Genomic DNA, 24,016 nt, shown 5'->3' on the forward strand with positions numbered 1-24,016 from the left:
GCAATGAGAGAGTAAGAGAGCGGTAAAAATTACAGTTCGTTGATAGAGAATTTTTTGATTTTACTGAATATTTTTTCCCCAGTAAAAATATCCAACTTATATTTACAACATATGTTGATTTATGAATATGTAAACAAACCAAAAAAAATAAAAAATTTGGTAAATTTAAAATTTTTGGAAAGAAATATAGAAATTAATAACACACGAATATTAAAAAATTATTTATAATTATATTTATTTTAAATTTATTTATCATAAATTAGTTTTTAAAAGAGTTTATTTGTCATAACAAATATTGTCAATCTAGCGTTTTTAAAACAATTTAGTATGCCTTTCTCTTAGCGATTTTGTGTAAATTTTTATTTTAATAATACTTTTGTATCATAAAGTTTTAAAACAATAATATATTTTTAATGATACTACATGTTTTGTTAACTTTAAATATCTATTTATTTATAGGAAAAATCAAAGTTACAATTATTTGTTTTAAAGTATTTTGTTAGCGATTGAGATTTCAGCAAAAGGGCATTACCAATCTTTGTTTATAAACGAAAAATTGGATTTCGCGTATTTTTTGGATATTTTTTTGATTGAGAGTAAATTAAAAATTACTCTCTATCATAAAGTTACTGTATATTTCTTACAGGAAAGTACGCGAAAAGACCTATTATTGCAAGCGATAGTCAATTTCTTTACGTACAGCTTACGTACTTATGATTTTTAAATTTAAAACTTCAAAAACTAAAAATATATTCATACTCTGTGGACTATAAAAAAACGGAATTGGTATATGGCAACCCTAAGGGTGCTATATGGTCGGCCTCTCCCGACTTTAACTTCTTACTTGTTAAATTATGAAATAAATCCTCAAAAGTTAATTGTTATTTTTACGCATTCTGGCGTCATTTAATTTAAAGCAGCGTTGGAACATAATTATTTATTTTTGTTTCACTTGGAAAAGTATATAAAAGTTTGTTAATTTTGAAAACATTTTATTTATTTTAATAATTTAGAAAAAACAAGTAAGAGGTGCTATATTCGTCTGTGTCGAATCTTATATACCCTTCACCATAGTGTATTTTAAACATATAAGTTTTATAATTTTTTTTCCCGACTACATTAATATTACACCAAAAGCAAAACAAAATGAACAACAACAACGCTAAGCGAAATAAAAAACAAAATTGACAATGCATCTAAACCAACAGACATCTAAACATACATATCGAAAAACACAGAAAAATAAAAACAAAATAAACAACGCATTTCAACAGACAGACGGACATGGCTTAATCGACTCCGCTATCTATCCAGATAATATATACTTTATAGGGTCAGAAAATTATATTATAGAAATTACTAACGGAATGACAAACTTATATACCCTTCTTACGAAGGTGAAGGGTAAAAAAATTTACACAATTGGTACATAGTTTTAAGGCAAAAATGCATGTTTCTAATCAGAATTATAAGAACAAACATCGTCTTCCTGTATATTTTGTTCCAAAAGTAAGTTTTGGACGTTATTATCTACTATTATTTGGTTTCGGGAATAGAGATCGAGGAAATCTTCCATTGTGTTTTTTCTTGAATTTTGTTCTTTAAAATTCCTTAGATGCTTATTTCTCGATTCCTGGGCTTCTTCAGACATTGGTAGAGATACGTGCTTTAAAATTTTGTGCACAGAAGACGGCATATAAGCGCAACATATATTTTTGCTGTGTGTATACAATGCGTTTGAAATGTATGTGTATTAACTTTATACCAACACGACATAGTTCGTAAAATTACATTACAATCTACATTGATTCCGGTCAAAATAGCAGCTAAATTTGGCTCTTGACAAAAATCTTGTAGAATGTCAACTAATAAAGACTAATGTCTTTATATCTTAATTTTTCTTGTATGTCTAGTGTAGTTTGTTGAACTATGTCTGGGTCACAACCACGAATTTGCCATTTTTTATATGCAATCGGTAAGCAATATGTATAATGCATTGAAAGCATCTTATCCACGCATGGAATGTTGACAAGCCATATTCAAACATATTTATATTACCTGATCGATTTTAACAGCATTTAAGTCGTTCATCGTTGTAGGTGATGCTCCGAAAAATGACACATTTTTGCGACAAGAATTTTGCTACAGCACTTAACACTTTTCCATTTATAATGGTCATGTAAAATTTGTGATACATTTGAAAAAACTCAAATTGTGTGGGCTTTATTTCCAAAATTTGTTTTTAACTGCTTCAACTTCCCTGCTAACTAATTCACAGTATTCTATTTCGAAAATCAATTTCTTAATTGGTCTACAAAACCGTGTTGAAGAAGGTCGTAAATTCTCCCAAAGAAAAACATCCCCTATTTTTATTTGCAATGGCACAATGCCCACAGCAAACATGTTGCTCATATTTGAAGCGATTTAGCGTTAGAAAATCGTTGCCGATTTTGGACATTTCACAATAACAACAAATAAAATTAATACATAAAATAGGAATTGGAATGAATCCCATTGAATCCCGAAAGTTGCACTCCATGAAACTACAATATAGACCACTTCTAATATACTACCATATACGTCACCTACCACAACTTATTTCTAAAAAACAGAGAAACACAAGTCATAAACATTAATTTTTTAGTACAAAAATACATTACTCTAAAAAAAAAATAAATATAGTTTCCAAAAAATTAATCACTTATGTCAATATCAACAAAATTTACAAACTGAGTAATTTTGCTCCAAATTTTTAAATACAAAAGCTACAGCAAATAATATGTTTGAAAGCTTACAGATTTACGAATATTAATAGCAAAACATACGTAAAAACATCAATATGATCAATATGGTATCAGTTATCGATAAAGTGCAAAAAAATTAACGATTTTAATATTTCAAAATTTGAATTTAATGACGCCAGATCATGCATTTCGACTAATGTGCGCTGTATTGCTATATTGAGGAGTAATTACATTAGGGTTGCCAGATTCCGATTCGCAAAAAGCTGGACATTGGGCTTTAAAAGGCTGGACAAAACAAAGAAAGCTGGACATAAAAATACTGAGAAAATGCTAATTTTGGTTTTGTGTAAATAGTTTCACAGTGATACTCCAAAAAAATGCAAAGGTTCTCATATACCAATTCCGTTTTGTTATAGTCCACAGAGTATGAATATATTTTTAGTTTTCCCCGATCACTTCGTTAACTTACTTTTCAGAGCAAAAGATGTGAAAAGGCTCCATTTTTGAAGTTTTAAATTTTAAAAATCATAAGTACGTAAGCTGTACGTAAAGAAATTGACTTTCGCTCGCAATAATAGGTCTTTTCGCGTACTTTCCTGTAAGAAATATACAGTAACTTTATGATAGAGAGTAATTTCTAATTTACTCTCAATCAAAAAAATATCCAAAAAATACGCGAAATCCTAAGTAAATTAATAAAGTAGCGACATCTCTTGTTGTACAACAACATCTACAAGAATGTGACAAAATAAAATTTAAGAAAATTTCCTTTAACAACAAAGTGAGCAAAACATAAATATAAAATATTACTTTAAAGTTGAAAATATTAAGGATTTAATTATATTATTTTATATTATACAATTTATAACACTTTTAAACTACTTCAAAACCACTTTTAATTCATTTTTTCAACTTTTCACAAATTTTAACAAATTGCAAAACACAATTTAAAAATGGGGACATAAACAATGTTAACAATTTTCAAAACAAACTTTGACAACTAATTTTATTTTTCTATAGAAACTAAAGTTAAAAAAATAGTCAGCTGTTCAAGTGATGCTACTTTATTAATTTACTTTGGCGAAATCCAATTTTTTGTTTATAAACAAAGATTGGTAATGCCCTTTTGCGGAAATCTCAGTCGTTTACAAAACACTAAAAAACAAATAATTGTAACTTTGATTTTTCCTATAAATAAATGGATATTTAAAATTAACAAAACATGTAGTATCATTAAAAATATATTATTGTTTTAAAACTTTATGATACAAAAATATTATTATAATAAAAATTTACACAAAATCGCTAAGAGAAAGACAAACTAAATTGTTTTAAAAACGCTAGATTGACAATATTTGTTATGACAAATAAACTGTTTTAAAAACTAATTTATGAAAAATAAATTTAAAACAAATATAATTATAAATAATTTTTTAATATTCGTGTGTAATTAATTTCTATATTTCTTTCAAAAAATTTTAAATTTACCAAGTTTTTTATTTTTTTTGGTTTGTTTACATATTCATAAATCAAACATATGTTGTAAATATAAGTTGGATATTTTTACTGGGGAAAAAATATTCAGTAAAATCAAAAAATTCTCTATCAACAAACTGTATTTTTTACCGCTCTCTTACTCTCTCGTTGCAAGTTTTCGAAAGTACGCGAACGGAATCCAATAACAATTGTTGCAAATTTTTACAAGTTGTCGAGTATGCGAACAGACCTAATATTTATTACGACATTCAGCTGTTCGGGTGTTGAGATATGATGATAGAAGAGGGAAATCATAACATAGTTGTATAACAAATGTACAATCAGAGTTGGCTAACATGATTTGACAAAGATAACATAAAAACAAGTAAGAAAGTATTGTCGGGCGTGGTCGACCATATGATACCCTACACTAGTTATGAATATTAAATGTGATTTATTTTTCATAATAAAGCATTTATCTTCATATTCCCTTGTTCCGATACATTTAAGCAATTTATGGATGAAAAACTAATTTTCTGAAAGAGGCTTTATATGGGGGCTAGGGGCAAATATGGACCAAGCCCGATAAAATTTTGTGAATATATTTATATTTACATTACATTTTATTGTGCTGAATTTCATCGCGATATTTGTGTTTATACGTTAATTTGGGACATTCAAGTAATTTTCTGAAGAGGACTTTGTATGGAAGCTAGGGTCAAATGGAGCCCGATCTTTATGAAATATGGCAGGATCAAGACTTTTATAAAACTTAGTTGTGCCGTATTTTATCGATATATTTGTATATTTAACATAATTATGGGGGTTCTGTTCTATGGGGGCTAGGTAAAATAATGGACCGATTTTAACCATTTTCGGCTTCGTCCTTGCGTGCGTGCGTGCCAAATTTCATCCAATTATCTTGAAAATTGCAACTTGTACCTTGAACACAAGGTTTACATGGACAGCCAGCTTGACGGACGGACATAGCTTAATCGACTCAGAAAACGATTCTAAGCCTATTGGTATACCTTAAGGTGGGTCTAGGATGAATATATTTGTATGTTACAAACATAAGCACAAATCCAATATACCATCCCCACTAAAGTGGTGTAGGGTATAATTATTGCAGTGTACTAAAAATATTTTATTTAGCTGGACAAATTAAATTTTAGCTTGAAACTGGACAAGCATCAAAAAAGCTGGACAATCCAGCCAAGTCCAGCCAGACTGGCAACCCTACCGTATCCCCTCTAGAATTGTTCTCTGGGTTGTAAAGCTTTATCATGCAAAATATTAGGCTGATCGAATAACGTCAACGGCTCTGAAGTTTCTAAGTGCATTTACAAGGCATAAAACGATTTTTTCAGTTTTTGCTAAGTTATTTTGGCCGTTAGGCAATTAATTTTGAACTTTATTGTAAAATAATCGCAACGTGCACAGAACAAGCATTTCAGAAAGATATAAAACACAAATATTTCTTGAAAACTTTTAAAGTTATTGCAAATTCCCCAGGCCATTAACATGTCTCATAGCACATGAATTGGAAATGTGACAAAAAATGTACTTATTTTTGAGATATATTCTAAAAAATATTTTCTTACTTTAAATATATGGGGCATTTCACGTCAAGTGAACTAACTTTTGAAATCGATGTCTTCCGATCGCGATGAAATTTGCACCATAGTTAGTTCTATTGGATAATAATTCAGACACAATTTTTCAACAAGATCGCTCGTGAACTTTCTAAAAATTTGAAATTTTGGCCATGCAAGTGGTTTTTCCCATCCATGTAACTTATTACCTATTGTTCTTAGCAAAATGTATCCCAAATAGTTTAGATGGCTATTTATGCAATCTTTCTTAAAAAAAATTTAATAAAATATTTTTGATTTTTTTTAAATCAAAAACTTTTTTGACTTTTTTTTCAAAATGGTCCCTTTTTATTTTTTTTTAAGAAAGCTTAAGTCTTTTCCTAAGCGACCTATATGGTCGCTTAGTGGGATGCGAGTGGGATATCTATCAAAAAATATTTTGTAACTCAAGATTTAAAATTTTTGAATTTTTTTGCAAAATCAAAAACTTTGTTGACTTTTTTTAAAAAATGGACCCATTTTTATACCCACCATCAAAAAAGATGGGGGGTATATTGTTTTTGTCATTCCGTTTGTAACACATTGAAATATTCGTCTAAGACCCATAAAAGTATATATATTCTGGGTCCTTATTAGATTCTAAGACGATCTAGCCATGTCCGTCCGTCTGTCTGTCTGTCTGTTAAAAACACGATAGAGTCCAAACGGAAGTAGCTAGCGAGCTGAAATTTTGCACAGATACTTATAGTTGATATATCGGTCCACGATTTCGCCTAGCCCCCATATAAGGCCCCCTTTAGAAAATGACATTATCGCCAATAACTGACTAACAAAAGCATCAATAGCTCTGTAATTCGGCACAAACATGTTTTATGGGGACATAAATCTCTTCGTAGAATTTTATAAGGATCGGCCCATAATTGACCCTACCCCCCATACAAAGTACCCTTCAGAAAATGACTTTATCGTTCACAACTGACTAACAGAAGCATCAATAGCGGTGTAATTCGGCACAAACATGTTTTATGGTGACATAAATCTCTTCGTAGAATTTTATAAGGATCGGTCCATAATTGACCCTACCCCCATATAAAGTCCCCTTCAGAAAATGACTTTATCGCCAATAACTGGCTAAGAGAAGCATCAATAGCAGTGAAATTCGACACAAACATGTTTTATAGGGACATAAATCTGTTCATAGAATTTCATGAGGATCGGTCCATAATTGACCCTACCCCCCATACAAAGTACCCTTCAGAAAATGACTTTATCGCTCACAACTGACTAACAGAAGCATCAATAGCGGTGTAATTCGGCACAAACATGTTTTATGGGGACATAAATCTTTTCGTAGAATTTTATAAGGATCGGTCCATAATTGACCCTACCCCCCATACAAAGTACCCTTCAGAAATTGACTTTGTCGCTCATAACTGGCTAAGAGAAGCATCAATAGCGGTGAAATTCGGCACAAACATGTTTTATGGTCTCATAAATCTCTTTGTAGAATTTCTACATACACAAGTTTCGTGCAAGCCAAAATCTCCCTATCAAATTTTATAAGGATCGATCCTTATTGAAAGTAAGAATATCGGTTCACGTTTTCTCCTATCCCTATTAAAATGCCGCCTTCAGAAAATAACTTTATCGCTAAGAGATGTATGCTCATATCTGCTCATAACATATACATAAACATGAATGATTTGATGGTGGGTATATAAGACTCTTACTTGTTTTTATTACTTTAAGAATATTTTTATTTTCTTTATAATTTTCTTTTTATTATTTAAATTTTTCACGTTTTTTTTCTTTTCTTATATATATATATAAATAATATAATATATATATATATATATATTATATATATATATATATATATATATATATATATATATATATAATATATATATAATATTATATATATATATATATATATATATATAATATATATATATATATATAAAAAAGAAAATATATATATATATATATATATATATATATATATATAAGAAAAAGAAAAAAACGTGAAAAATTTAAATAATAAAAAGAAAATTATAAAGAAAATAAAAATATTCTTAAAGTAATAAAAACAAGTAAGAGTGTTATATTCGGCCATGCCGAATCTTATATACCCACCATCAAATCATTCATGTTTATGTAGAATTTTACTGATGTACTTACATTTTTGGGTCAGTAATATGTCTTAAGAAAATGATTTCAGTTCCCATAAAACTTTTATATGTCGAATATTATTCTTATATATATGCTTCTTAAGGTAGATATGAGCATTAAAGTCGTTTTCTGAAAGGGACCTTCTAGGTGGGATAGGGTCAATGGACTCATCCTCATAAAATTTAAGAAAATGATTTCAGTTCCCATAAAACTTTTATATGTCGAATATTATTCTTATATATATGCTTCTTAAGGTAGATATGAGCATTAAAGTCGTTTTCTAAAAGGGACCTTATAGGTGGGATAGGGTCAATTATGGATAGGGTCAATTACCCTTATAAAATTCTACAAAGAGATTTATGAGACCATAAAACATGTTTGTGCCGAATTTCACCGCTATTGATGCTTCTTTTAGCCAGTTATGAGCGATAAAGTCATTTTCTGAAGGGGGCTTTATATGGGGGGTAGGGTCAATTATGAACCGATCCTTATAAAATTCTACGAAAAGATTTATGTCCCAATAAAACATGTTTGTGCCGAATTACACCGCTATTGATGCTTCTGTTAGTCAGTTGTGAGTGATAAAGTCATTTTCTGAAGGGTACTTTGTATGGGGGGTAGGGTCAATTATGGACCGATCCTTATGAAATTCTATGAAAAGATTTATGTTCCTATAAAACATGTTTGTGTCGAATTTCACTGCTATTGATGCTTCTCTTAGCCAGTTATTGGCGATAAAGTCATTTTCTGAAGGGGACTTTATATGGGGGGTAGGGTCAATTATGGACCGATCCTTATAAAATTCTACGAAGAGATTTATGTCACCATAAAACATGTTTCTGCCGAATTACACCACTATTGATGCTTCAGTTAGTCAGTTGTGAACGATAAAGTCATTTTCTGAAGGGTACTTTGTATGGGGGGTATGGTCAATTATGGACCGATCCTTATAAAATTCTACGAAGAGATTTATGTCACCATAAAACTTGTTTCCTAAGCGACCTATATGGTCGCTTAGTGGGATGCGAGTGGGATATCTATCAAAAAAAATATTCTGTAACTCAGGATTTAAAATTTTTGAATTTTTTACTTTTTTCCAAAATGAACTCTTTTTTATAAATTTTTTTCTCAAAAGAAAGCTTTCCTTTAAACCTTTTTGTTCGCTTAGTGGGATGCGAGTGGGATATATATTAATAAATGTTTTGTAACTTAAGACAAAGGTTTTTGACGGACATGGCTAGATCGTCTTAGAATCTAATAAGGACCCAGAATATATATACTTTTATGGGTCTTAGACGAATATTTCAATGTGTTACAAACGGAATGACAAAAACAATATACCCCCCATCTTTTTTGATGGTGGGTATAAAAATGATGAAGCAACTTTGGCGCCAGTATGCCTCCAAGCAGTATACAAAGAAAGTTTAATGTCTGTCAGTTTATTTATTTGTTATTTAGTACAATTTCAATCACAAATTGAATTTTATGCGCATGATCAATTAGTCAGCAGCATTCATTGATTGTATTTTGGACTAAACTGTAGTCTATTTAGATTTTTGACTCATGAATTCTGATTGTTATTTGTTTGAACATGTCGTTGTAAAACTTAATTGCATTTGGCAACATTTTTCTATTCTATTTATCTTTTTATAGACTGCTTGCTACGAGCAATTGTGTCTAAATAGTTCGTGTGTTTATTTGTTTACTATACATATGTACTTTAAACTATTATGAATGATTCTTTTGGAATCATAAACTATTATATCATTTAATTTAGTTTCTCGTTTTTTTAATACTCACTTCAAATGAAATTTTACAACACACATATAACTGAAATTAAAGTCATTTATAATATTTACTTTTTAGTTTTGAAATCGTGCAGTAATAAAGAGAAAATGTTGGAGACAGTAAAATTAAATAGTTTGTATTTTATTGTTGTTGATGATGTCTTTAACTCAATTACTCGCTTACAAAAATTATTGTTATTTATTGTCACTATAGTGTCTTCTTGGTTATAAATATTCTTTATGTCAGCTCTACTAGTAACATAATCCAACAAACATTTTAGTAACTCTCCGATAGGAAATGTAATTTTTACAAGGGATGAGTGTAATGGATCGTATTGAATGATGATTTTATACTCCTTACTAATAAGAATTTGTCTGAAAATCGCAAACGTTTATTTTATTTTTATAAGTAAGGAACAGGTTGGCAGGTTATGTGCATAACTCTTGGAGTGAAGTAAGGCATGCAAGTCTGAACACTTACAAAAAATTCTATAGACCAATTAGATTAAGTTTGTGTTTACTGTTAACAGGTGGAGACTCTATTATGGGTCTATCCTCATAAAATTTGGTAGACAGAATTTTGTTCGGATTAAATTTTTATCGAATTTCATGGCTACACTCGTATTTTTAAGCCATTAATGAGCGTTGCAGTTATTTTCTGAGGGGGACCTTATATGGGGGGTAGGGTCAATTATGGGTCGATCATGATAAATTTTTTTTAGATAGATTTTGACTCGTATGAAACTTAGTTATGTCGAATTTTAAAAACCTTTGTCTTAAGTTACAAAACATTTATTAATATATATCCCACTCGCATCCCACTAAGCGAACAAAAAGGTTTAAAGGAAAGCTTTCTTTTGAGAAAAAAATTCATAAAAAAGAGTTCATTTTGGAAAAAAGTAAAAAATTCAAAAATTTTAAATCCTGAGTTACAGAATATTTTTTTTTGATAGATATCCCACTCGCATCCCACTAAGCGACCATATAGGTCGCTTAGGAAAAGACTTAAGCTTTTTTAAAAAAAAATAAAACAAAATAAAAAGGGCCCATTTTGAAAAAAAGTTAAAAATATTTTTGATTTAAAAACAAGTAAGAGTGCTATATTCGGCTGTGCCGAATCTTATATACCCTTCACCATAGTGTATTTTAAACATAATTGATCTTACAGTCTAGTTAATAAAAACATTAACAAAATTTGAGTCGATTTAAGCCGAAAGTTTCGGCGGCGCCTCAAGCAACTAAATATAGTTCGGCAGCGGCTAAGCTCCGGCTCGAAGCTGGTCGACTTCGACCTCTGATTCATTGCTGGTAAACATTGACGAGGCGTAGATTTTGTTTTTGTTTATCGTAAAAAAAAATTGTTTTAAAAAGCACTTGGAAAAAATTTGTGTTAGTTTTAAATTTCAAACTTACATTATTCGCATATAAAATTATTGTACAATAACTCACAATCTTCTCTCATACAATTGAAAATGTTTTAACTACTTTTTTCTATTGATTAAAAAATGTTTTGCAAAGCAAAAGGGAAAATTATTTTATTTTAACAAAAAATGCAAATCATATTTTTTTTTGCTATGTATACTTTGTATGTTTGGATTCCAATCATACAAAAAAATACACAGCTGAATAAAACCAAATACATCTACACACACGTGTACATCTTTTTCTATATACAGTGTTATTGTTGCTTTTATAATAATTTTTTGATGAAATTTTCAGAGGTTGTCTCGGATTTTTGCTCATATCTCCGTTATTTACCGACCGATTTTTCTGATTTTAAATAGCGATCTTCTCGAAAGCATGTCTAATAGAATTATTGAAGATTCGGATCTCGCCGATATCTGGGGTCCTCTAAAAACTGATTTCAACAGACAGACAGACGGACAGACAGACGGACATGGCTTAATCGACTCCGCTATCTATAAGGATCCAGAATATATATACTTTATAGGGTCGGAAAATTATATTATAGAAATTACAAACGGAATGACAAACTTATATATACCCTTCTCACGAAGGTGAAGGGTATAAAAATCAAAAATATTTTGTTAAATTTTTTTATTTTTTTGAAAGATTGCATAAATAGCTATCTAAGCTATTTGGGAGACATTTTGCTAAGAACAATAGGTAGTAAGTTACATGGATGAGAAAAAACACCTGCATGGCCAAAATGTCAAATTTTGACCGCCTCTAACTTAGAAAGTTCACGAGCGATCTTGAAAAATTGTGTCTGAATTACTATCCAAAAGAACTAACTATGGTGCAAATTACATCGCGATAGGAAGACATCGATTTCAAAAGTTGGTTCATTTGACGTGAAATGTCCCATATTATTAATTCCTCGAACAGTAGTTTTTGTCCGTATATGATTACGCGAACTTGTTGTCAGCTATGGTCAAAAAAGTTTGATTTTTGAACAGCCGTTTCAAATCTCCAATTTCAGTTTTTTTGAAACTTTGTTAAACTAATAAGTGAATAAAACTGTAAAAATAGATCAATAATTCTTACAGTTACAGTACCTGCGATTTAAACTCTACGGATTTCGGGAAAATCGCATTTTTTTTGTAAAATTTTAGAGAGTACGTATTAACTCTTTACTGTTGTACAATTTTAAACAAAGTATTTTTAGGGTATTTAAGACCAGATAATAAAAAAATGTATTCCAAATTATTCAAATCGGACATTCTTAACCGATGAAATGTGGAGTTCAAAGGTCAAATTTTGCAAAATTTGTGAATTCTCTGTATACCATATCGAAATATTATTCATTTGTTAACCATGTTTAATAAACATGACATAAAAATAAGTCTTATTTTTACAATAACAGCTATAAAAGTAAAATTAACCCTTAACAAATTTAATCCCGCAGTTCAAAAAATCGTTAAAACACTATCCATTTGAATAATGCTCTTTATAATTAGAGGAAATAATACAAGAAAATTATATAATAGGTATAAAGGCTTATGAATTAACCCTTTTTGGCCACATAAAGTTTGTTTTTTAGACATATTGGATTGAAAATCGGACGTAAAAAGGATTACATTTTATGGGCTAAGAATGTCCGATTTTAATAAAATTTGGAATATATATTTTAAATTATCTGGTCTTAAATACCACAAAAATTATTTGTTTAAAATGTGCAACAGTAAAGAATTAATATGTATTCTCTAAAATTTTACAAAACTGAAATTTTCCCAAAATCCGCAGAGTTCAAATCGCAGGTACAGCTAAACTGTAAGAATTATTGTCCATAAATCCCCATGAGATCTTCTAAAAATTTTAAAATAAGTTTAACAATGTTTCAAAAAACTGAAATTGGAGATTTGAATCGGCTGTTGAAAAAATGAAACTTTTTTTGACCATAACTGACAAAAGTAAGAAATTCTTTTTTTAGATTATATCTCAAAAATAAGTTAATTTTTTTGTAAGACACGTTAATGTCCTGGGGAGTTTGCAATAACTTTAAAAGTTTTCTGAAATGCCTATTCTGTGCACGTTGCGATTATCTATATATAAATAAATGAATGTGTGTTTGTTTGTATGTTTGAACGCTATAGACAACTAAACGGCTGAACCGAATTGCTTGAAGTTTTCACATCGTATTTCTGTAAGTCTGGAATAGGTAATAGGCTACTTTTTATTTTGAATTTTCCAGAGGGCAAGGAGCCACGCCCACATTAAGAAAATATAAAATTCGTATATTTGAGAATATATAACAGCTAGAGTCCTCAAATTTTTTCGGAACCACTTTATTTAAGGAAAATAGGGGCGGACGAACAGAAGGGGCGGACGAACAGTAGGGGCGGACGAACAGTAGGGGCGTGACACCTCCCATATAAATTAAATACAAAAATCTTGGAAACTAATACAGTTAGAATCTTAAAATTTGCATGAATAACTTTAACATCCATGTTAACATTTTAAGTAATAAATTGGCGGACTACCCTTGAGGGGAGCGGCACCTCCCATATCCATTTAATATAAAAATTCCTTTTTCTTGAGATAATATAACAGTAAGAGTCCTAAATTTTTTCCGGAGCCACTTTAGTGCCAATATAATTATTAAGGATAAAATATGGGAGGACTAGCGTTAGGGGGTGTGGCCCCATCCATATAAATTAAATACAAAAATTCGTTTATATTGGAAACTATTACAGTTAGAATCTTATATCATTAAATTTCACTTGATGAATTTTGACATTCATCTGAACATTTAGAGTATAACGAGCGAACTTTTAAGGGTTAATTTATTTTTTTCACTATTATTGTTAATAAATAAATTTCATAAGTTTTATGATAATCTACCTAAAAATGGAAAAAATAGAAATTCAAAAATTGCAAATATTACAAAATTTGACCTTTGACCTTTAAAGTTTATGGGTTAATGACGTCCAAATTGCATGAAACTCTTGATTTTTATTTAGAAATATGTGTTTACTAATTTTGCAAAATATTACATAAAAATGCGTTTTTCTCGAAATTCGCTTAATTTAAATTGCATGTACAGGCAAACTATAAGAGGTATTGATTTTAATTTTACTGTTTTATTCCCTAATCTGTTGTCCATTATTCCCTATGAGTTCTCCCAAAAATATTGAAATTTGTTTAACAAAGTATCAAAAAAAACTAAAATTTTAATTTTGAAACGACCGTTAAAAATATCAAAATTTTTCGACAATAGCTGAGAACAGGTTTACGTTATTCTATAAGGACAAAAACTAATACTCAAGTAACTACAGATGTATTTTAAGTAATACAATTGTTTTATTGGAATATTTTCAAAAATTTGTTTTTTTTATCACATTTCGAATTCAAGTACTCTGAGACACGATAATGGAATTTTTAATAACTTTTACATTTTTCAACCAATTTTGTACAAAACAAATTATTTAATGACAAAACTTTTGTGAAAACTGAAAAAATGCATATTTTCCCCTTGTTAATTCGTCTTCAAACTTCAGAGCCGTTGCGGCACCAGTTAACGTAATACTATTGACCTAATTTTTGCACGACTTATTTTTATAACCCATAGAACAATTCTAGGGGGGGGGGGATGGCCTGTAGGATAAAAATTTTTTTCCTTCATACAAGCTTGGAGCACTCTATTATACATATATACTAGACTTGTCAATTATTCGAATAAAAACGAACAATATCTTTTTTTCGAGTAGTCGGCGAAATTTTAGAAATGATTCGATTATTCGAACGAATAAAAGTTTTATTCGAATATAATATATCCAAAATCTTATGATATGGGTAAAAACGGGATTTCGTACATTAATGCAATTATTCAATCTCAACCTATTTTAAATTTCTCAGTAGATTTAAAAGTGGAAGCTGAGGCTTTTATAATGATATATGTATACGATTTTTTGAGAAATATGTGTGCATTTCATCAGCAACTTAACATGTTTTATATCCACCATCAAATTGTATTTGTAATTCCTTTTTTAACACATTGATATATTGGATCATTCCTATAAAACTTCTAAAACGATCTAGCCGTCCATCATCTGTTGGATGATGAGCTAGGGAGTTGAAATTTTCAACAAATACTTTTTTGTTTGTTATTAAAAATGGGCAATATCTGTCTACGATTTAACCTACAACATACTTATTAAGTTCCCTTCAGAAAATTAATATAACGCAGATAACTGACTTATAAAAGCGCGGATGACAATGAAATTCGAAATGTAAAATGAAATGTTTTTGTAATATATTGTGACGATTGACCAATAATCGATAAAAAGATCTCATCAGAAAATGACTTTAACGTACACACAGAAAAATGTTTCAGCATAAATACTACGAACTGCTTTCATTGATAAAAGTATTTAATATTTAAGAATAAGTTCCTAAATTGTATGAATTTTTTAATTTTTATTTTTTCAAACATAATCTAGAAGCATTGACTTTAAATATTTCAAATGTATTTTCATTTTCTATTAGTTAAAAAAAATGTTTGAAATTTTCTTAGGAAAACTTTGTGTTTGTTTATGATTTTTAGAATAAAATCGATAAAATCTGCGCGTAATTGGCAGGATTTTATGAAAAAAAGATATTAACCCAGCAAAATCTTTGCTTACAATGGTTAACATTAAGTACTTCATTAATGATTCACTTTGTAGGTAAAGTTAAAAAAAAAAATCAAAATAAAGAAACAAACTAAAATAAAACAGTTACTTTTTCTGTTTTTTCTTTTTTTTTTGTGGACACGATATTTATTAAATGTCTATTTTTAGATAAACAGAAAATAAAATAGTATTTGTGTGTGAAAACTATTATTTGACGCACAATAAAACAACAAAGCAAGGTATTGAATTCAACCCCGGTGTATGTCGACTTTTTATTTTTTCATAAATATTCTATAAATAACTCTACTAAAAAACAACTTATTTCCAACCAAATAATATTGACTTACTTTTGGAACATTTCAAACAAAAATAAGTACTTTTTCTAGTAGAATTATAGCACTTTATTCAATGAGTTCTGGTGATTTTTCTAGTGAATTTGTTAGCAAATATTTTCCTGGGAAGGTATGTTTGCTGATGTTTTCTTGTTTAAGATTTAGTTTTTCGGCATTTTAATTTATATTTTTTTATTATACAATCTACTAAATATGGAAACAGATTTGTAGATAATTGACTTTTTTAGCAATTTGATCATATATTGCAGAAACTTATTTGTATTTTTTATATATATAATAAATAAAAAATTTAATAGTTTTAAAAAGTACGATGTTTCTTGCTCTGCGATCACCACAAAATGAAGCACTTTTATGTTGCGACCCGTTTGTATAACTTGCAAAAATATCAAAACATTCTGATATTTCGTAAATACAACTCGCAACTTCTTAAAGACCTGGTCAGTGTTGCCACAACAAACGTTTTTTTTCTAACCAAAATCCGAATAAAATACAACCAAATTAAGAACAAAGTAAACAAAATTATTTTTATTTGTTTACATTTTTTTATATTTGGTCTATAGATAAATATAAATCCTTACAGACTAAAGTTATATACTAATTTTTAGGAACTTAAATGCAAAACAATTTTTCTTTTTATATTAGCATTACTTTCCGAATAATCTATTAAATGATAACATTTGTTAAAATTTTCACATAGCGGCGAAAGGAGTCGTTGTTAGCATACACGGAGCTGTAGTACATTATTTTCAACGGTTAAAGTTTACGGGTTGGTCGAGATGGGACATTAAAATTAATTTTACCAATCAAAAACTCCGATTAAATATCACCACGGATTAATCCAAGTAAACATGAAATACCCAGCATTAATCTACGACTTTTTAGTGTTGGTAACTTTATTAGATTGAGTCTGCTTTCATATGACGGCAGCACGAGTGAATTCTAGCCCAGACCACGTAAACAAAAAATTAAGAATTGCTTTTGAATAGTTTCAATAATATTTGAATAGATATTATAACAGGGATCCCAAATAATTGATCCATATTCAAGAACCAAAGATGTATAAAGATGTTTAGTAATGTATGGGTCAGAAAATTCTTTCGACCATCGTTTCATAAATCCGAGAACACCATTCGCTTTATTGACAGTTAATGCAATGTGATCACGGAAATTAAGTCTATGATCTAGTAATATTCCAAGATCGTTAATATTGTGGACTTTTTCCAACGGCAATTCATCTATAAAATAGTTGGTGTCAGGGATGGAAAAAGAGATTTTGTTTCAGTTGTGCGCTCTTTATCATGAGGCTCGTAATCCTGTGTGTCCACTCAGAACACTTTAACTACTAACTTCAGACTTGCTCATTTTGAGGAGATTTTTTGTCTTGCTCTCATCAGGGACAGCCCATTGAGATTTTAGCCCTGAATGTATCAAAAAAGACTCGGGAGTATCACGGTACTTTTGCACATCAAATAGTATCAAAAAAAAGTAAAAATGACATGTGTTTACATTTTTTATATTTAAATCCATTAAAATAACAAATTCATTTTCTTAAGTGGAACTTGTAACTATATTTAATTTCGTCGCTAAACTGCTATTATGAAGACAGTTATGAGCGTTAAAGTAACTTTCTGTAGGGGATCTTATATGAGACGTATGGTCAATGATGGACTAATTCTCATAAAATCTGACAGAGATATTTTAGTTCCTTTAAAACTTGATTATGTTGAATTTTGTTGCTCTATTGCAGTACATTGTGAGCTTTAAAGTCATTTTCTGAGGAGACTTTTTATGAGGGATAGAGTCAATTATAAAACTTTTTCATATTGAATTTCATTGCTATACATGCTTTTTTAAGCAAAAAAGTAATTCTCTGAATAGGGCATAATATGGGGGCAAGGTGAAATTGTTGACCGATATTTCGCAAGCAAACTGGGTCAACTAAAAATATTTTGACAAAATATTTCAGTTTTACATTCATAACTTCAGCAATCTATCCAAATTATCCGACAAATTTATCAAAATTTAGAATTTAAGACGGTAAAATAAAAACAAGTATACAACATCATCTAGAAAATGTAAATAAAGAACTAAAAGTCATGGTGAGATATTTAGTAGAAGTCAAAGGTCATGAGTATGAAATCTTTGCATATATCGCGATTATTGTTCGTCGTTCGAGATTAGATGTTATTACAACTTTTGTAGACAATACAATTTTATTTTCCTTGTGATACTATTCTTACATCAATTAGCAGAAAATACTTTATTAATTCTTATTAAATCATTTATCTTAGAATTTCGTCAAATTAGCACAGTATCTGTTTATGCAAAATTTTAAATAGGTAAATTAAATTTAGAGGACATAATCTACTAAGTACGTAGACTTTTCCCACCAAATTCCATAAAAATCGAAACGCGAAATACAGCCTACTTCGTTTTTTCATACAAGTACCTCGAGTTCTTTGCATAAAAAGTTCCAATAGAAATATTAACGGAAGGACGGACGAGTTTGAATCGACCCAAAAAGCAATTTTAAGTTTATGGATGCACCAAAAGGATAGGGAGGATCAATTATTCAGGGTGTTAGATTGGCTAGTGTAAATAAAATAACATTAATGTGTTGTTATGATTTAAATCAACTCATTTAATATGTGGAAAATGTATAGGTACTTTTTCTAAATCCTAAACCAATTAAGATATCGAAAAATACCTTTGTGCACATAAGTATAACCAGTAGATGTACAAATTGCAGTAATAAAAAAATTTCGAATAGTAAAAAAAATCCACATATTACCAAAATTCAAAACAGGGGCGATATGTATATTTACATAGTTGATTAAAAACTAGAGATAAAAGAGGTTTTTTTTTAATTTTATTTTTAGAATAAAAGCAAGTTCAATTGTTTGAAAAAAATAACCAAAAACGAAAAAATAATTCACATGTACACATGCAAAATAAAAATAACCAATTTTGGTTAATAATAACCAAAGTGGCAACGCTGGACCTGGTTCACACAAGGAAACTCTTTTTTGGGAATCTTTTGATTTTTGTGTGTGAGAGAAAGAGAAAGAAATATCAATCATCTCTTTCTCTCACACACAAAAACAAAAGTTTCCCAGTGTGAACCAGGTCAAAGCAATCACATTTTATCAGCGGTTGTATCGAGTATGCCATGCTTTAGGAACTATCTGTTTCACTTATTGCAAGCATTTAAAAAATACATAAAATCACTTGTAAAATTGAAAGCATTCCACTTTTAACACTGCAAAATACGAATTTTATTTTAATTGCAAAAGGTATTAAAAGATTTGTTTCAATTATAACAGATGTTTTGATTTAGGGCGAGTTTTTCTGATAAAGATAATCTTCTTATTACCTTAGTTTAACTGAGTGTAATTGGCCGATTAAACTCAAGTTATAAGTGAGAAAACACAATTAACAAAAACAATAAAACAAGAACAAAAACATAATATTTAAAGTAAATTGCTATTTTCTGATTTATTTTGTTTCATTAATTATTGTTTTAAATGTTTCTTTAACATTTTTCCAAAATTTTCCATTTTACAAAAGTATTGTTGGCAAAAAACAGCTGTTCATAGTTTATGTTTTTGAGTGAAAACTTGGCAATACTAACAAAGTTAACTGAGCTTAAATCTAAAACTGAAAAACACAATTATCGGCTAAAGTCTGCCTAAATTTGTTCCGAGTTTAATCTAAGAGCAAGTTAAGCCTAGTTTAACTGATAAGTAAGAAACCCGCCCTTAGTATTCGTTTTACAAAAAAATTGTAATTCTTTGTTAAATATTTTAATAAAATATAGGTAGAAAGTAACAACAAATTTTATTCAAATATCCGATTATTCCAAAAAAATTCTTCGAAGTGTTCTTTATTCTAAATTGGAAATTTTTTATTCGTTCGAATGGTGGTAGGGGATATAAAAATATTTTTATGTATACTTACACATTCCGAGGGATCAATAATGAAAACTCCACGTTCATTAACGGCAATTAACACTTCGACGTCCTTATGATTTACTAAACTCATAAGACCACGTACTGGTTGCTCCACCTGCCCATGAAAGAAGGCAGCTCTGAAATTAAAATATATTAAAAATACATTAAGAATAATCAAAATTTTTAAAAATTCATCGAAAGGTTTGAGAATAACAAATGTGATGGCGTCGATACTTAACGCTATTAAGAATTTTGAATTTAATATGGACATGGATTTTTTTATTATTTTCTCATACACCAGTAAACAAAATTTCAAATTATATAAAATTATTGAATTGTTAGTTATGCAGTAAAAAATAAATTTTAAGTATTTACTTAATATAAAAGTGTTATAAGTTTGTTGTTGGTATATGTTTTTATTTACAAAATATTTCAAAAATCAGGAAAATATTGAAGAGAGAAAATAATAGACAAAATAAAAGGCTTCAATTATATCGAAAATAAAGCGTCGATCAACGCAACTGAGAGAATTTGAAATTTAATAACAAAGGCGTCGCCACTGAGTGAATTTGAAATTTAATAAGTGCTCTGAATTTTTTTTTATTATTTTCTAGCAATATAAAATTATTTAATTTTTGTGTATATAACGAAATGGTTGATATGAAAATACGAAAATAATTAACGTAATAATTTACGCACATTACAAAAGTCAACAAAATCGAACTTTTTGCAAGCCTTTTAAATAAAAATAGCTAATTCCTATGTGTTTTGCAGAACTGTAACTAAATTCCAAAGTTTTTTTTAACAACATGGAAATCTCTAAAATTATCTTATCTAAAACGATAGTTATTGCAGTAATTCTAGATTGCCTTGAAATATTTCGGATTGAATACAACTTTTGTTTGCTATTTTTACATGCCCATGAATTCAAAATATTATACAATTCACAATCATTGTCGTAACGTTGTATGTCGTAAGTTTTCACTATTCTATTGTTTTTTTGTAAAAAAATTTTGTCTGCAAAATATTAATGACTTGATGTTTCAACAATGCGATACCGACAGTAAATTGGATATATGCAATGTCCTTTCTTTTAAAAAATATTGTTGTAGATGTTTGTAAGTGCTTGTGATGATGTTTGCTTCAAAAGATTCATAATTGTATGTATATATGTTTTATGTATAATGATTCATGAATTATGAAGAATAAATATTTAGTGTCCGACAGAACGTTCGGCTACGGGTTCGGAGGTTTGGTCAATGTTCGGTGTTCTGCGAAATTTTCACCGAACGCCGAACATATTTTTACATTATCAAAACGTTTTAAAAATTCAGAAAATTTTTTATACATCCTGGCTGTACAATAAATTTCCGACATACATAGGTACTGAACGCCTTTTAAATTGTTCGTTTTATCGGCTAATTTGAAAAACTGTTAACCAGAAAGTGATTAAAAAGGTAAGAAAAGTGAAACCTTAAATTTGAATTATTTCGTTTCGACTACATTAAAATTTTCTAGGTCCTTATTCTCAAACGATCTAGAAACGTCTGTCAGTCAGTCAGTCAGTCAGACTGTCAGTCTCTTAAAAGAATGATAGAACCTAAACTATTGTTGGTATTCAAAATGGACAAAATCGGTTTACATTTGGACATGGCCTCCATATAAGGTTCTCTTTAGAAAATGATTTACGTTCATAACAGGCTTAAAAATACTAGTATTTTTATGAAATTTTACTTAAATTAAAATGAACCAAAATTTTGAATAAATCGGCAAAATGAAATTTGCTAATTGTGTTAAGTATTATCTTTATATTATACTAGCTAATGCCCGGTATGTTTCGCTACCCCTATCGAAATGAAATACATAATACTCAAAAAAATTATTTAATTAGTTACTAAATTATCAAATTTTTCTTAAAGGTTTATTATAATTTATCTTGATGACAATATATTTCATTTAAATTCTAAAATAATACATTAATGATATATTTACTTCTTACTTGCTAAAATTAAATATATAACTTTAGTTTTAAAGAATAATTCTTATTCTAATGCCTTGGGATATACAATATTTTTTTTACCTCTAGTATAAATAAAAAACGCACTTAAAGATTTTGAAAATTACAACCACAATAGTATTCCAGATTAACAATATGTTACAAATGAGAGATGCCAAGCAAATTATTACAAGTTCGCCAATTTTTATCTATCTATGAAAAATTTTAATTATCTAACAATTCTTAAGATATGCGAAATTTTGTATTTAATTTATATATGTGGTGCCAAGCCCCCCACTGAAATTACGGACTCTAACTGTTACATTATCTCAAGATAAACAGATTTTTGTATTTAATTAATATGTGAGGTGCCGCTCCCCTCATGGGTAGTCCGCCAATTTATTACCCAAAATGTTTACAGGGATGTTAAAATTATTCGTGCAAAAATTTAAGATTCTAACTGTAATGGTTTTCAAGATAAACGAATTTTTGTATTTTATTTATATGGAAGGTGCCACGCCCTCTAACGCTAGTCCGCCCACTTTTTATCCCATATAATCGTATTGACACTAAAGTGCCTACGACAAAATTTAAGGACTCTAACTGTTATATTATCTCAAATATACAATTTTTAAATTTTCTTAAATTTTCGCCAGATATCGGCGAGATCCGAATCTTCAATAATTCTATTAGGCGATCGAGAAGATCGCTATTTAAAATCAGTAAAATCGGTCGGTAAATAACGGAGATATGAGCAAAATTCCGAGACAACCTCTGAAAATTTCATCAAAAAATGTCATATTTTTTTCATGCGTTGTTAAAAAAGCAACAACAACACTGTATATTAGAAAAAGATGAACACGTGTGTGTAGATGTATGTATTTGGTTTTATTCAGCTGTGTATTTTTTTGTATGTTTTGATGCTGTTGGCGTCATTGCGTTGTTAATTTTGTTTTTGTTTTTCTGTGTTTTTCGTTATGTATGTTTAAATGTCTGTTGGTTTAGATGCCTTGTTTATTTTGTTTTTTATTTCGTTTAGCGTTGTTGTTGTTCTTTTTGCTTAGCTTTTGATGTAATAATAATGTAGTCGGGAAAAAATTTAAAATTTATAAAAGATGTTTAAAATACACTATGGTGAAGGGTATATAAGATTCGGCACAGCCGAATATAGCGCTCTTACTTGTTATATTTATAGAAGAAGATATATTTTTTATTTTTTTAGAAACTGTAATTTTACTAATTCGATAAAATTCATTATGATTTCGATACATATTTAAAACGAAATTTTGATCACCTTGGAACAAAATATGATCATGTATTACAATATTATGACAAATACAAAAATATCATGAAATATTTTGACGGCATTTAATCATAATACTATATTTTAAAATTGTTACAATATTGATATGTTTAAACTACAATCATAATTTTAACCACAACCATGTTTTTTCTCTGCTTGCTCTTACAAGAAATTATATCATTTTCAATAAATCGTTTAAAAACCAAAAACAAGTATGAATGTATAGTCGGGCATAGCCGACAATATGATACCCTACACCAGGATGAGGTTTACTTAAAAAAACATTTGATTTGTTTTTTTAATTTATTCCGAATTATTTTTACTTATTTTTGAGAAAAAAGAAATTTTTTAAAAAAGGGCTCAAAAGGGAGTAGGGGAAAATATGGGCCTATCCTTATAAATGTTGGTAGAGGAATTCACGTCTACTTCAAAGTTACTTATGTAGAATTTAAAAGTGTTATTAGTGTTTATAGATGAATTTTGACCTTGAAGTCGTTTTCTGGGGGGAGTTTCTATGGGGGCTAGGGTAAAATGAGGACCGATCATTACAAAAATCGGTAATGTCA

At 29.1% G+C, this 24,016-nt stretch overlaps 1 protein-coding gene across 4 annotated transcripts in view; it reads right to left on the minus strand.

The window, feature by feature from the left end:
• Positions 1 to 24,016, minus strand: part of LOC111681978 — a 256,570-nt gene that overhangs the window by 60,011 nt on the left and 172,543 nt on the right. For all 4 annotated transcript variants that reach the window (XM_046949038.1, XM_046949036.1, XM_046949037.1 and 1 more), the window contains exon 8: positions 20,159 to 20,288. In XM_046949038.1, the coding sequence (XP_046804994.1) occupies positions 20,159 to 20,288 (130 nt within the window). The remainder of the gene's footprint in view (positions 1 to 20,158; positions 20,289 to 24,016) is intronic.

Source organism: Lucilia cuprina, chromosome 4 (genome assembly GCF_022045245.1).
Source record: "Lucilia cuprina isolate Lc7/37 chromosome 4, ASM2204524v1, whole genome shotgun sequence".
Classification (NCBI taxonomy): Eukaryota; Metazoa; Arthropoda; class Insecta; order Diptera; family Calliphoridae; genus Lucilia; species Lucilia cuprina.